Here is a 16,629-nt window from a genome sequence, read left to right as displayed (position 1 = left end):
GTTGACTATCAGATATCTGTGCTCATTTTACACATAGCACATCATTAACAACCTTGTTCTTGGCGGCTGTACATTTGCAGAACCAAGTGTGGAAATTTCAGACCCTACATTGCTTACTTCTGTTATATCAATCTGAAGTATCTCCTGTTGATGGTGGAAATATGTACAATTTTTAAGTGCTTCGGTCTAAAATAAAATTGAGAAAAGTAAGATAATTCTATAATTTCGTGTATTCCTCATGTTCATGGGTAACCTAGTCGCATGTTTATTGTCATTCCCAAATACTCAGGGAGGACTACATGCTTTGTCAGAATCCCACAGAGTTGCTCTCCCGAGGAAGATAGTATAGTGCAGTAGTCTTTCATTGCAATTGCACCATTGGTTAAATGGTGGCAGTAAAATAGGAATACCCCGAGCTAGCTTACTGTCTTTGTCCATCAGCAGAAATTCCACTTCAACTCACAAGGATTTGAACTCGGATCTCCAGCATGAAAAGCTGATATTTTCGCATTTAGTTTCCGGTGCTCTAGTAATCTATTTCCAAAAAATCTGTATGTAAGTCATTCAAGAGTATGGTGATCTCCATTCAGGTATTTTACACATGCTATAGTCTTTGAAGATCTTTTTTTTTATATAATGACGGATACTTGACTGTTAGTCATTCACCCAAAATATGAAGGCAGTTGTGTAGATCAGTTTACCGAAAATGTCGTTGCCCAGTGTCCGTCATAGGAGCCTGGTCTACGCTACATCTGCGTTGAGATTATGATGGAGCTTTGTTGGGATACCACATGGAAACTGGAGCTCCTGGAGGAAAACCCTGTGTTACCTGGACCATGAACTTGTCCAACACAATTCATAAATCAGGGATATACCAGGTCCTCAGGCTTATGAGTCCAGCTCTCTAGCCACTGGACTGCCATGGTGGCATCTTTGAAGATCTATTCCTACTATGTTTGTAATAGATCTCTGCAGTCTCATCACTAAATGATGTCTTATAGAGACATCTGTAGTCTCATTTGAAACAGTGGCCCACAGATTTCTTTATGAAATGGGAAACATTCTGGGGCAAAGAACATTTGGCTGATAATTGTACCTAAGACAGTTCTTTTTACATGCTATAAATCTATTATGCGAGACCCCTAAATATCATATTTAGAATTTTGTCTACATTATAAATTTATCTCCTTTCATTTACTTTTAACCTTCGAATTTCAGATTCAGTGACATGCTTAGTAACCAATAGACCACTAAGAATGAGGACTAATAACCTGGTAATACAGTTTTGAAAGTGCTAAATTCTTTTTGAATCACTCTATATGAATGTATTTCATCTCGTATGAGAAATGGTGACTGGTTTGTAGTGTTGAAATAGTACGTGCTGCCAGTACAACTTTGAGTTATCACAAGTTTTGTTTGTGTTTTTAGTTTTACGTCATATTCGCGAAGAATGTTATGATCCAGGCAGGCCTGAGAAAGAAGCTGTTGAAGCCTGTTATAAGGTGACCACCCGGATGAACCTCTTGTAGGTAGCATCTGGTGTCTCTCTCTTAGAAAACTATATCATGTACGTATTATGCTCTGTTTTTGTAGTGCCACTTTCTTCCAGTTACGGTTATCATTTTTAATACAAAAAACCCTATTATAGTGATCATGAATTTATATCTGTGTCCGAACTCAGTTCACGAATTTTATCAGTTTATATTCATTAGGTTATTTAAGGTCCTATTATTGATTCTTAAATTTTATCATTGAATGAAAACTAACAAATTGTAATAATATGAAAAAAAGCATGAGCAATAGTATCTGTAACAATGATTTCTAGTTGTTTTCTCACAGTGCGAATTAGCCTACACATCTTGATCGAGGTTCACTCTATGTCTGTTGCAGTTATTTCAGTATTATCATACCTTTTGCCTCTTCAAAATCATATCATGATTTCCAATTTAAGTACTGATGAAATTAAAGAAATAGGTGTCATGAAGATGGCACATAATTCCTCATTATGTATTTTATATATTTTTTGCAATGAAACATTTCTTTTGTCATATTGTGGATGATATTCCTGTTAGTTCTAGAATTGTATTCAGAAGATACATATAAATGAAATCATTTGTGGAACACACAAACTATAATCTTTTCGCTGTAAGAAAAATCCTAATGTAAACAATAGCACGTGACTGAAGTGAGGCTTCATTGGCCGCTGTTTGGCGCCATAGATTCTCAGTACGTGTTCCCGCCTACTGTTGTACATTCTGTTTCATATTAAACATTTCCCGTTATTTGTCAAGTAGGTCTAACCTCACTACTATGCATTCGTTTGCTTAGGAAACATTTATTTTATAATTACTGTAATTAAATTATTTTTAAGTCTTATGTCTTCACAGTGGACAGTTGAGGATGCAAAAGCCATACTTCATTATCACGTGCTTACGTGAACAACTACGAGCTCAAGTGATGCCAGCTTGTTACAAGAACAGACTACCTCGGTATTACTGTTGGTATTCATCCGCATTCATAGTACATAACAAAATATAAAAGTAGCTTTTCTTTTACATAGCGTTTTACATATGAGTAAAGTTAAATGTTTCATTAGATTAGATTAGATTAGATTAGATTTATTTATTTAACCTGGTAGAGATAAGGCCGTCAGGCCTTCTCTGCCCCTCTACCAGGGGATTACAACTATAACATGAACAATAAGATTACAATTAATATTAAATTTACAATTACAATTACAATTACAATAAAAATTAAAGTACGACAAGAATACCTGATTAATGAAAGCTAGACATTTTATCATAGTTTCATCGTATTTAACAACTAGAATTCAATGTTTTATTTTCAAGTAATACAAGATTGTGGTTTCCAAATACGAACTATATTTTCCTGCATCATGTGAGTGTTTCGACTGGGAGCCAATCACGGGTATGACAGCAACGTGCTCATGTTTACATTAGGATTTTTCTTAGAGCGAAAACAGTATAGATTACTATGAGATACTTTCATTTTTTGGATTCCATGCAAAAGATTTATTTCATAATCCTAAAAAGTAAGCCCTCTATTTCGTTTATAAATTGTGCTATTTAAATAAATGTCTGTCATTAAGTTCACAAATATCTTTAGAAGTAATTAAACTATTCATATATTATAATCATCTCAAATGTTTTTTTGTTTACAAACATCAGTATTTAAAATATTAGTGGTTTATAATGAGATTCTAAGCATATTTGTTTTCTATCAGATAAGCAGCAATACTGTCAAATCAGACTGTTGAAGGGGAAATTGTAAAACGAATTACTGCTCCTGTGTCCATTTGCCTGTGCATAACAAAGAGATTGAAGCTAGTGATTTTTAACACTTTAAGAAAGGAGGGGCTTTAATTGCCGTTGTCCAATCTGCACATCACATGATCTTTGTGATCAATCTTCCATTTTGAAAATAGTAGAGACTTAAAAATCATAGCCAAATAATATAAATAATTCTACAGATAATTTTATGAAGAAAATAATTTTTCCATTAATGCGAACTATACCTTTCCACTTGTCAGTTTATTCTATGTTATAAAGATGTGCGTCACTTCTTGATAAAGTACCTTGTAGATTCTACATCTTTTTTTTTGGTTATAAGCGGGAATGTTCTTATAAATGGAAAACGTTCTTTCCACTTCACATTAATTTAGTGCATAATGGATCTATGCACTTTTTTCCTCAGTGTGGACTCATCAGAAAAATTTTCCTATTAGTGTATTTCTTCAGAAATCCGATAAATAGTTTATTAACCGGCTTCCTCCAAGATTTGTTAGCTACTAACTTAACTCCTCAGTAAATTTATAATTTTCAAAGACTGAATATTGTTTTCCATTGCATTTGTCATGTGAATTGCATTCTGCAAATGCTAATTCACTTCGAATTTCTTTGTGCAGTTCAGCTTTTATTTAAAGCATATAAAACAATGAGATTTAAAATTCAATAAGTCTGTAACATGTCTTCGTAAATGAAAACAATTTAATTCACAAGGATACTCAGGATATTCTTTCAAAATATGGAATGAAAGCTTACCTGTTTCGAACAAACTTGACAAAATATACCTTTTTCCTCTGATATCAGACTCTTCTCATCCTCAGTCTAGCTTTTCAGAAGGGAACTGCGTTAGCTTTCTAATGTACCCCTTGATTGTACACAGTAGTCACTGACAATTGGCTTGTGTTTAGTTGTTGAAAATTAAATTATTTCAGTTGTAATGAGATCCAGGCAGCATGTGATAGATTAAAGAATAAGTGGTTATGTATTCCCTAATAATGCGCTAATAAAAGGAACTGATGCTGAAGTGAGAGGGGAAGAGAGAGAGTTGTTGTTGTTGTTATCTAATGCCGGGCTTTGGCAACGAAGCCATTAGTGTTCTTGCTCTCCAATATTTCTCTGTAGTGGATCTATCAGGTAGAACTTCACAGGTTTGTAGATGATCTTCAGTCATTTCTTCTTCTTTGTTGCATAGAGGGCAATTTGGATTTGTGTAAATTCCTATTTTATTCAAGTGTTTGGCCAAATAATCGTGTTCTGTAAGCAGTCTAAATTTTGCTACTGCAGATTTACGTGGGATTTCTGGAATAATTTCTGTTTTTTTTTTTTTTTATTAAAATGCTCCATTTTTTATCTTTGGCTTTGGTACATAGTGCTTGGTTTTGCTTGATTTTATATTTATTTTTAATTAGTCTTTTGATGGATGTAAAAGGTAGGCTTGTATTTGTATTCTGAATTAAATTGGATCCTTTTTTGGCAAGAAAGTCAGCAGTTTCATTTCCAGCAATTCCGCAATGTGCAGGTATCCATTGCAATTGAATTCTTTTCTGTAGTTTTTGAAGAGAGAGAGTCGAAAGTGATATATGGTTATAATTACCTTGTTTGTATTTTTACAGGATACAATCTTTATTCTGTACTACAATAGTAGACATACACACAATGGAACCTTGCATAGTAATCCCAAACAACAAGAAACGAGTTAATGCTCTGTATGCATATCATTATGTTTAAGGAAACGCATGCAAATATGCGAAATCAGCAGCCTAGTGATGAGTGTTGGAGGTAAAATAGTGACTATGCTTGTCAGCAAATCTGAGGTTTCTAGGTTCAAGTCCAGCCTCGGGTGATTAAAATCATTAGTGTAGCTTCCTGTCGAAGGAAAGTACAGGGATTTAAAAAAAACTCTTCTAACCACCTCCTTGGTATAGTAATTATCTTGCCCCATTATGATCAAGGGGATCCCAGGTTTGGTTCTCAGCTGTATCCTAGAAATTTTTCTAAGGTTTAGGGTCTGAACAGGATCCATCCCAGCCTCGCCTCGTGATCGAAAAAACTGGGTAGCAGTGTTAGGTGGCGAATTCCTGTTTAAAGAAATGGGACATGCAGCAGCCCTATCCCGTCTGGTAATTGCATGTGGACTATTAGGTGGCAGGTGTAGCTCACAAGCAAACATTTTCATGGGGGCAGAGATAAAAAAAAAATTTTTTTTCTTCCACCATGTTAATAATGTCAAAACAATGCTTGTACAAATTTTTGCTACTCAAGTGCAATTATGAGGGCTGTAAAAATAGGTTTCCCTGGGGCAGTTTACAGAAAGAGAACACAGTTTCATTGGAAAAATTTATTGGAATAGATACAACAACTGTTCAGCTATTTTTCAATATATTCTCCACTGGAATTGAGACATTTGTCATACTGTGGGATCGACAGAGAGGTCCAGATGGCTGTCACATACTGGTTCCAATCCCAGTCGGCTGACTTCTACGACACAGGGATACAAAAGTTGATCCCACGGTATTATAAATGTGATCCACCCACTCTTTCCAACATAGCTTCATTTCTTATTCTGTCTGTCCACTTCACATGTTCCATTCTTCTACATATCTCCATTTCGAATGCTTATTCACTTCTCTTCACTTCATCGTAATGTCCCTGTTTCTACCCTATACAATTCCTTACTCATACAAAGCACTTCGCTAGTCTCTTCCTTAGTTCATTTTCTAGAAGTCCGCAGAAGATGCTCCTTTTTCTATTAAAAGATTCTTTTGTCATTGCTATCCTCTTTTTGACTTCCTGTGGCTGCTTATAGTACACCCCAAGTATTTGAAGCTGTCCACTTGCTCTACTGCCTTATTTAGAAAAAAAACACACACACATAGAGGGGAGGGAGGAGAGAGAAAGAGAGAGAGGGGTGTGTGTGTGTGTGTTTTCTTTTTTTTTTTTTAATTGGACAACATGCTCCATTACATAAGCAATACTACATGTCTGGTTTGTGCTCGCAGGATTACAATGTTCTTACAATTATTATATATGCGACAGAATTTGTTATTTATAAGGCAATGTAATTTATGCTATTGTGACTATAATGAATATATCATATTATAAACACGTACGTGCGCGCGTGGTGTGTGTGTGTGTGTGTGTGTGTGTGTATGCGTGCGTGCGTTTCCCCCCCCCCCCCCCCTATAACCTCGTTTCGTTATTTATGTAAAGAAAATAAACAAACATACATATATTTTACACTGCATTACTTTGGACAGACAAATCCAAATCGTCTTCCATGTTATCAGAGGAACCCTGGATGTTTTCCATTATAGAAGGGATGAATAAAGATTTTGGTTTTTCCATACCTATTTTTTTTTTTATACTTGGAATCTTTACAAAAGACGCTCTTGATGGGAAAAGGAGTATCCAGTTTTGTTTACAGTAAGAGAGAGAAGTTACGCGAAGAAAATAAAATTCTCAAAAAAACCTGTCTTAAAAATCTTGGGGATGGGGGAAATTATGCGGGTGAATACAGTGTGTATATGACACACTTCGTTACTTAAAATGTCATCTTCAAAGAACTTATGATTGTCATATCAAGCAGAGCAAGAAATGTAAGAAGCGATAATGTAGCTATTAGCTGGAAACCGTAGTGAATTAAAATATAATTCTAGAATTCATGCGAATATACTTGCTCGTTTAGTGCCGCTGTATATCAGTAACTAATTTCTTCACTTGCTGCAACTGTTCTATTATCAAGTCTAGGCGTATCTCTTGTACTAGTGACAGAAGTGTATGTTATGAGTGAAATGACCTTTTTTGTCCAGTGACAGTGCCCTTAACTTTGCCGTTATCCACCCTAATTCTACGAGTGTGCTCATAGGTGTCACTAGTGAGAGAGTGAAATGACTGATGGTGAAAAATTTCGTTCTCCTCACATTGCCAAAATCAAAATCTACCTTCAAGGATTGTGGTCTCTTTGCCTCCTTTGGTCCTCATTTTTATGAAGATTATGAACCAACATTGGACTTTTACAAATAGCAGAACTTTTTTGTCATGTAGACAATATAGCACAAGACTGGGACCAACACAAGATACGGAATACCCACTCAACCCAGATGAATGATGGAGACTCGAACCAAAGTCTACTGGACTTGTAGATGAAAAATTTAAAATGTAATGCCAGTAGAAAATGGAAATGTACAAACTGAAGATAAAAGAATAATTCAAGAACAAGAAGATTGTAATTTCCATGGATATTGTCAGAGTTGTGTGTGATTGCAGATTGAGTGATCTTGTCTTAGTAGGCAACATATACGTTCTCTTTTACTTCTTCTCTGTTTTCTTAAATTTCTTACTCTTATCTTTCATTTTGTGTATAATACTAATTTTCACTTTGGCACTATATTGTGTTTCAAGTATTATGAAAGCTTAGTTTTGTAGATAGAGAGAGAATTACTCATTTATTTCAGAATTATTTGAAATTAAATATCTAGTGACGTGTTCTGGTGATTGATTCTTTATATATTATTCTGTGAAACTAGTGATGTACAAAAGTTTACATGAGATGGGTTTTTTTGTCGATAACTTTATTTTTACCTGCTGCTTTCATCCCATATGATAGATCATTATTGCTGATTCATCTTCTTGCTGACCCTGAATAACTTCTGTATCATAAGAGGTTTAAAGAACTCTGTTAAATTATATCAGACAGTTGTATGGTTCGTGAAATAATGATGTATTGACGATTGAGCAATGGTAGAATGAAATTGGCAGAAGAAAATTTAAGTTGTTGAAAAGAAACCTGCCTCACAATTGGTAAATTCACCACGAGCATCACAGAGTCTGTTAAGATTCATTTTCCAGATTCTTGGTGACAGTTCAGGTGAATGATTTACATTTCTTATTTGATGAGAGGTATATGAAAGTTATTATTGTTGTTATTATTATTATTATTATTATTATTATTATTATTATTATTATTATTATTATTTTACAAGATATTTTTAACTAGTACTTCTTATCAGAATGTAATTGCTAATTTACTATGCAGTGGTTTAAGAACTTACTTACTTTCAGTACTTGATGAGTCACTTATCTTTGAAATTGAGCAAAAGATATTAATGGAGGATTATCTTTTATTCTGTTTCATACTCCCAATAATTATATAATTCCTTTTTAGACTATCTGTTGGCAAAAGGTGCACGAAGTTAAAGAAAATATTATTCTTGCTTAAGTTTGTTTCAGTTAAGCAATTCCAGTCTTGTGTACCCTGAACAAGATGGTACACATTTTTTAATGGAAAGCTGCTGCCCTGTTTTGGTTTTATTATAATGTTCTTAAATATGTTGTGACATCTACAAATTAAGCGTTCACAGTTGCATGAAATATGCATAAATACTTTTTCATAGGAATATGTTCAGTGAGAAGTACTGCCTTTACTTTCAGTTGTTTCCTTTAAAATATTAACAGTTCTTAAATTTTCTTTTATGTGATTCTTTGAGGAATAATTTTCTATCTGTTTTGAGGGTTATTTTTTTTATTTATTTATTTATTGATCATTGATCCATATTTTACTTGGTCCTCTTGCAGAACTTTCAGGTATCTCAAGAATAGGATCTCAACAATGAAAATATTGTTGTTTTCTGTTTTGCAAGATTATCAGGTTTTTAGCTGGGTACCAGATTTTACAGTACTAGTGGCCATTTCAGTTTCACTTAATTCTAGTTTGCCAGTGCAGTGGGTTGTTTGAGACTCAAGAACCGGAAAGGAGTCTTATACAAAGAGGAAATCATAGATTGTATTTTAAAATTGTTTTGTTGTCTAAATTCCTGTATGTGGCAACAAAGTCATTAACATTCTTGCTTCTTAACTCTTTCAGTAATTGATCCTTCTGTTGAGTTATTACAATGTTTGCTAAGGTACCTGTTGTATACTTACTTACTGGCTTTTAAGGAACCCGGAGGTTCCTTTCCGCCCTCACATAAGCCCGCCATTGGTCCCTATCCTGAGCAAGATTAATCCAGTCTCTACAATCATATTCCACCTTCCACAAGTCCATTTTAATATTATCTTCCCGTCTACGCTTTGGCCTCCCCAAAGGTCTTTTCCCATCAGGTAATCCAACTAACACTTTATATGCATTTCTGGATTCACCCACACATGCTACATGCCCTCCCCATCTCAAACGTCTGGATTTAATGTTCCTAATTATGTCAGGTGAAGAATACAATGCGTGCAGTTCTGTGTTGTGTAACTTTCTCCATTCTCCTGTAACTTTATCCCTCTTAGCCCCAAATATTTTCCTAAGCACCTTATTCTCAAACACCCTTAACCTATACCTGTTGCATACAGACGGTAATTAAAGTTTCAATAGAATCCCATTTTGTATAAATGTTTTACTAGGTAATTGTGTTCTTAAAAGTTGCCACTGTGATTTTGTGAATTGTTTGGGATATTATTTCAAGTACAAAATAATGTTCCACTTCTATTTTTGGTTTTCTCTTATATTTCTCGTAAGTACAGTAATGTTATTTAGCTTTAATTATTTGTTTATTGAAATAAAGGATATTTGAGCTATTTTACAATCTTTCATGGCTAGCAAATTAGCAGTTTCATTTCCAGAAATCCTGTATTGAAATGGTATAGATTGCAATTGGATGCGAAATAAATTAAGGTTTTCAAAGGCCACTTGAAACGATCTGGAGTTAAATTAGTCTCTAATTTGAAACTCCAGGGGAGGACTGGTGTTGTCATCTCTCTGCCACTTGTAATATTTGAATGTTTACTGTGAGTGTTGTCTCCACTGTGTACTATGTTCTTGTCTCCTAGTCCAACTTACTGATTGTTTGACTGTTATTCAGTGCTGTGCAGAGCAGATCAGTACAGTTTATAACTGTGCAGATTGAAAGAGGCAGTGGAATACTTAATAGTAGGCTACATTATGCAACGAGCCTATAATGGTAGTAATTAAGACGCGAGTTCATAATTTTCTTACGAGCTTCTTAATTACCATTATAGGCAAGTTTCATACGACTTTTTATGCTCGACCATATTTCTAACTTGAAATTATTCATAAGTATTGATGTTATGGTTATGTAAGTGAGGAGTGGAACTGACCTGAATTGTGAGATGTGCGCAGATGCAAAAGTATTAATTTTTTCCGAAACACGAATGTTATTGATCTTGATATAATGTAGAGAATAACATGAACATTAGGCTTGATATAACCTGGAAATTGATTTAGAATTGAAAAACGAGATGACAAATTGAATTTATTTGAATATCATTTACAATTAATGCTAATTATCAGGGAACGGATTTATATGGACTAAAAATATATGAAATATGTAAATATATATGTAGTTATTTTTACCTAAATATGGATTTTTACCAAAATATGGAATTAAATATGGACTTAAAATTATAAAAAAATGACTATGTACGTTAAATATTGGTACATTTTAATCAAACTAAACAAAAAATATAATGGACGTACCTTATCTTCCAATGTAGTTTCAACAAAACACAATTTTTATTGTCTGTTACCATAACAATAGGTTACAAACATTTCTTTCAAGTGCTGAAAAGTGAATCTTCTTCTATTGTCTCTGAGGATAGATTTATACTGACTAAAAGAGCGTTCGACGTCACAAGAAGTAACTGGTACATAATTCAATTTCACAATGTCTGCTGGGGATAAGTCCAAGTTAATCTTCACTGTTGATTCACCACTCATCACAGCAACAACCTTTTGTAGTTCTTCATATCCAGGGTTTTTTGAAAGTACAGTGTCCACCTTAGCTCTTACTGCATCTGCAACTTTACCTCTACCACGATTCAGTTGTTCCACAGTACTATTTATAATTTCAAAACTTTCAGATAGTGAAAGGTGCCTATTTTGGAGACTTTTGAGCGTTTTTATGATGCATGAAAATGTATGCTGAATGTGAGCTAAGTCATTCTTCACACTTATGTCACAGGTAACTGTTTTCGCAGTATCAATTGAGACTGCATCTTCAGAGTCCAATGCAAGGAGAACATTGTTAATAGAGTCTATATGTTCGGCATAATATTCAACTGCTTCTAGCCATGTACCCCATCTAGTTAAAATTGGCTTTGGTGGCAATGGAATTTCAGGGTACATTTCTTTCAACACGTTAACTCTACTGGGAGCTTTGAGAAATACTTTTTTCACTGTTGAAATCAACAAATCTACTTTAGGGAAATTGTCTCTGACCACTTCTGCCACACGATGAAATGCATGCGCCACACAAGTAAAATGAGTCAATTTAGGATATACAACAGATAATGCTTGTCCAGCTTTGACCATATAAGGGGCAGCATCGCTAATAAAGAATAACACATTATCGTACATAATACCCTTTGGCCACAGGATACCCATAGCTTCGTTGAACAGTTTAACTATAGTTTTGTTATTGCACTTTTCTAGAACATCACAATGTAAAAGAATTCGTTCAGAATATTGTTCACTTAACAAACCGATAACTACATTACCAACAAGTCTACCTTCTTTGTCGGGAGTCTCATCAATGGAAACCCAAATTGAACTATCTTTAATTTCATCTCTTATCTTCTGTATTGTCTCATCGTAGATGGATGGAGCATACGTCTTCCTAAGTGTTGACTCATCCGGGATTGTATGTTGAGTATATTTTTCAAGGAATTCCCTGAAGACCTTATTCTTTAGTTTGTAGAGAGGAATATCAGCAGAGATGAGAGAACGGCACAGGTCGATGTTAAACTCAGATCTTACATTCGATGTTGTTGGTTGTGTTAAAAACAATTGTCTCTGCTTGGAATTTAGTTGTTTGTTGGCCTGATGTTTACTAGTTGTAATGTGTTGTTGCACCAGGAACTTTTGTGTAGATGATACTGCACACTGACACAAATTACAAAATAATATTTTATTGTCAGTTGATAAACCATCTTCTTTAAATTCTGAAATGTAACTTGTTAGTTTTGATTTTAAATTGACTGAATGACGTACTTTTGGCATATTTACCGTCTTTATAGTATGATTTACAAAACTGAACCTATGTGTACTCTGACTGGCATTTAACTGTTGAGCTGCACAACTGAAGTCTGTTAAAAATTTTAAATTAAATTAATACAGTTTTGTAACTTACTTTCCCATTGTTGATAGGACTGCTAATTTTCAAATAACTCTGATGTTAAAGGGATTACTGAACATGTGTTTAAATCTCTATTGTTGAAATGTATTTTTAAAAGTTAATGGAATTTTGTTTTGTTTTATTGTTAAACCTAATATAATATGGACTGTTTTATATGAAATATGGAAAATATATGGAAATTAACGAAAATATGTACTAAACTCTAAAATATGGAAAAATATGGAAAATAAAAGTAGGATTTTTCAACCCTACACATTGTGAAACATAAAGATAATGCAAAATATAAATTATATTAGCTTTATAAGTAAATATGTATTTACATATAAATCCTTTCCCTGCTAATTATTATAGTAACAGAACATAACCTTCTGCGACAGTATTGGATTTCCAGCCTCCGTGACTTTTCGCTAATTGTCTTTCGATTGCATATCCAAGAATAATCGATACTTGCGGTTTTATAATGATACAATCAGTACAATGGTTATTTCTCATTGGCTGAACAACTGAATTATAATGAATAGGTGTACTTTAATGAGGTGCATTAAAGGGCTACTACCAGGTGTATAATTACTACATTTCGGCATGGCCGAGCATAATAGTACATTATGCAACGAGCCTATAATGATAGTAATTAAGACGCAAGTATGGATATTTATGAAATCAGCGCAAGCAAGTTTCATAATATTCATACGAGCTTCTTAATTACCATTATAGGCAAGTTTCATACGACTTTTTATGCTCGACCATATTTCTAACTTGAAATTATTCAGATGTATGCATTTTATTTGTATCTGACAAGATCGGAAGTGACCTTGTTCTAGGTCGTGAATTGTGAGATGTGCGCAGACGCGAAAGTATTGATTTTTTCCGAGGAACAATAATGTCATTGACCTTGATGTAATCCCGTTAAACTTGATATAACCTTGATTATTGAATTCGACATTGAAAAACGAGATGACAAATTGAATTTATTTGAATATTATTTACAATTAACGCTAATTATTATAGTAACAGAACATAACCTTCTGGGACATTATTGGATTTCCAGCCTCCGTGACTTTTCGCTAATTCTCTTTCGATTGCATATCCGAGAATAATCGATACTTGCGGTTTTATAATGGTACAAAGCTGACTTGTCATTGGCTGAACACTTCTTAGCTGAGTTGTCATTGGCTGAACACCTGTACTTTATTGAGTAGGTGTACTTTAATGACATGCATTAAAGGACTGCTACCAGGTGTATAATTACTACATTTCGGCATGGTCGAGCATAAAATAAATAAAAGACCTATTATGTATTTTGTAATTAAGTGTATGGTTAATTAGAAAATTAGGCTAAAAAGTCTGCGTAGTTTGGCAGTAGCACACCACCTGTGTCACTTTCTCAGTCAACCTTCAGTGGCAATGACCTAAGTGTTGTTGAGCAGAAATGTAAACAAACTTTACCTTCACATCACTAGCGCTTCAGATTCGCGTATTTAAATTATTTATTTGATAATTTAAATGATATTAATTAAAACTCGATATAATGCTTTAAATATAATGTTCATTAGACACACCACAACATGAAATGTGAATTAGTTGAAAGTATCGACTTACCTTATTGTATGAAGTGACATGATACAAGTATGGTATATCACAGAAGATGTGCATTATGAAAGTTGGTAATGCCTTTTTGTTTGAAGCAAACTTCATCTTAGCCATGATAATTTGTATAAAATCTGGATCCTGTGTACACTGATTGCGTAGTTACAGAACAACACACGCTGATGAAAATCATGTGATGACAGATATTGTATGTGCTAGATGTGATATGGGCATTTATTGTTCTCTAGAAGTTTCTAGAACAGTCCATTGCGATACTTCAACCTCACGACCAATATACATATAGCCACCATTGCAGCTCAGTCTCTGCGATCCAGAGTTGCACTTGGGCGTGTTCGATTCCCGCTCGGACTGATTACCTGGTTGAGTTTTTTCCGAGGTTTTCCTCAACCATAAGGCAAATGTCAGATAATCTATGGTGAATTCTCGGTCTCATCTCGCTATCACCAATTCCATCGACGCTAAATAACCTCGTAGTTGATACAGCGTCGTTAAATAACCAAATAAAAAAGACCAATATTATGGCTACTATGACTTGATTTTATTCCATCAATTTTAAGATTTCTTGCTCCCTGTTGAAAATTTCATTGGGTCGTTTATTGCCATGATTACAAAACCCAGGTATTAAAAATACTCGCCCACTAACTAATTTCGTAAGAAAACATAGAATTGCACAGGTTCGAAATTCAGATTAATTTCCACCCCTGAACGTAAATTCACACTCACCATCACGTAATTATGTTCACTTTGAATACACAAATGAACTGAACTCAGGTCTGAATCATATCATTCTGTCCCAAAGTAGCCACTGAAGCAGGGATACCAGACTTCATGATGGTATGAAATTACGATACATGTTAATATTTTTATTTAATTTGAAGGAAAAACATCAACTTTAAAGGTAAAAATCGTCCCTTGTCAGTTTCTCTAATGATAAGACTGAAAATCAGAATTGTACAGATGGTACTTATTTAGTAAAACGTTAACATTTAAGGAAATAATTTTTTTCTGAGAAAAATATTCATTTTGGACTGGTATGGTATTAGAATTTTTTGTTGTACTCTATTCATGACTAAGCTGTTAAAATCTGCACAGTTATATTACTTTCATCCTGCGTAGAATTCTGACAATTGCTGAGAAATGTGGAATGTAGTTTTAAAGTTCGATCTAGCTTTGTCTTCAAGTGGAAGATAGACTAAATTCACTTGTCTGACATACTTGATTCAACCATTTGTATTGACCCCTAAGGATAGGATACCTTTTCACCCTTTCTCCCCCTCCATTTGACTTAAATTTTTCAAAATGTGTATTATATTTCAGCAGCAGTGGAAAAGTTCAATTTTCAATTCAAAGCAGTCTTGGATAGGCTATTGCTATTTTTCCCGCATTTATAAAGGTTCTGCAGATTTGGACATGACAAGTTGTTTTCTTTCTAAAGAGTGTATTTGGTGATTTCCTATGAATGTATCTTAATAATCTATTTCTCTTTACAGTTAAGCCCAAAGACGAGTGCAGCATTAGCGGAAATCCACTTCTTGAGCAGCATAAAGGAGCGATTGAGTCTTTGCTAGACAGCATTCTGTCACAAAGTGATAAAGCAAACAGCAATGACAAGGGGGGCGACCTGGATGCTGATGGCTCCAGGTCTGACCGGCATGAGGAAGGAAGAAGAAAGGACGATAGGCGGAAGGACTCTGATAGAGGCAGCAGTCGGCGCAGATCAGATGGACGAGAGAGGCGGAGGAGCAAAGAGCGACATAGTCGAAGTGGAAAGGACAAACACAAGGATGAGAAGCGGTCCCGAGCACCCACAGAGCTACCCACTAGTTGGGCTCAATTTCATTCTGGAGGCTATCGCATAGAGGAGATCCGGCGCCTCAAATTGAAGCTTGATGACAAAGACCTTGCTGGCAGCTCAAGTGGAAGTCGCAGCAGAGACAGACATCGCAGAAGGTCAAGAGAACGTAGAAGTCGGTGAGTATAATGCATGGTCATTCTATATTCAGTGGGATTAGAACTCTTTGAAGTTAAAGTTGACTTAATGTTTGAGTGTTTTTCCAACGTAAACTTGATTATATGCGTATAATCATGTAAGCAACGGTTAAAACAGTGTCAGAATATGTTGGTGAAAGGTACGAAAACCGACAATGAAAATGCTACAGAGGTGTCATACCGGGTGAGTTTTGAGACAAGGAAAGAACAGCATTCTTTACATTAGCAATTTGACGATAGCCTAATTTTTTATAATTATACATATAATTGAGCTGCTCAGAGCAAAAGTGGTGTAAGTCAAAATTGGATAATGAGGTTTAAAGTAAAAATTCTGTAAAATACAGCGCAAAGTAGCAATTAATATGTCGTTCTTGCTATCCACTGACTACTAATAGTTTAAATGAAGTGAATATTAATTGCTACTTTGCGCTGTGTTTTGCAGAATGTTTAATTCAACCCTCATTACCCATTCTTGACTTACACCACTTCTGCTCTGAACGGCTCAATTATTGAAAAAATACATGCAGTTTATAAATATTCTGCATGTTTATGAACTCATGGCTGTGCATGGTAATTAATGTAGTTGTAGA

At 34.6% G+C, this 16,629-nt stretch overlaps 1 protein-coding gene across 5 annotated transcripts in view; it reads left to right on the top strand.

Annotated features, from left to right (window-relative positions):
* LOC138714956 (trichohyalin-like) overlaps nt 1-16,629 on the top strand; it is a 77,939-nt gene that overhangs the window by 21,669 nt on the left and 39,641 nt on the right. For all 5 annotated transcript variants that reach the window (XM_069847267.1, XM_069847266.1, XM_069847263.1 and 2 more), the window contains exon 5: nt 15,541-16,021. In XM_069847267.1, coding sequence (XP_069703368.1) covers nt 15,541-16,021 — 481 coding nt within the window. The remainder of the gene's footprint in view (nt 1-15,540; nt 16,022-16,629) is intronic.

The sequence above is a fragment of the Periplaneta americana genome, chromosome 15 (assembly GCF_040183065.1).
Source record: "Periplaneta americana isolate PAMFEO1 chromosome 15, P.americana_PAMFEO1_priV1, whole genome shotgun sequence".
NCBI classification, from domain to species: domain Eukaryota; kingdom Metazoa; phylum Arthropoda; class Insecta; order Blattodea; family Blattidae; genus Periplaneta; species Periplaneta americana.
The sequence above is the reverse complement of the archived record's forward strand: the minus strand, read 5'-3'. Positions and strand labels throughout refer to the sequence as shown.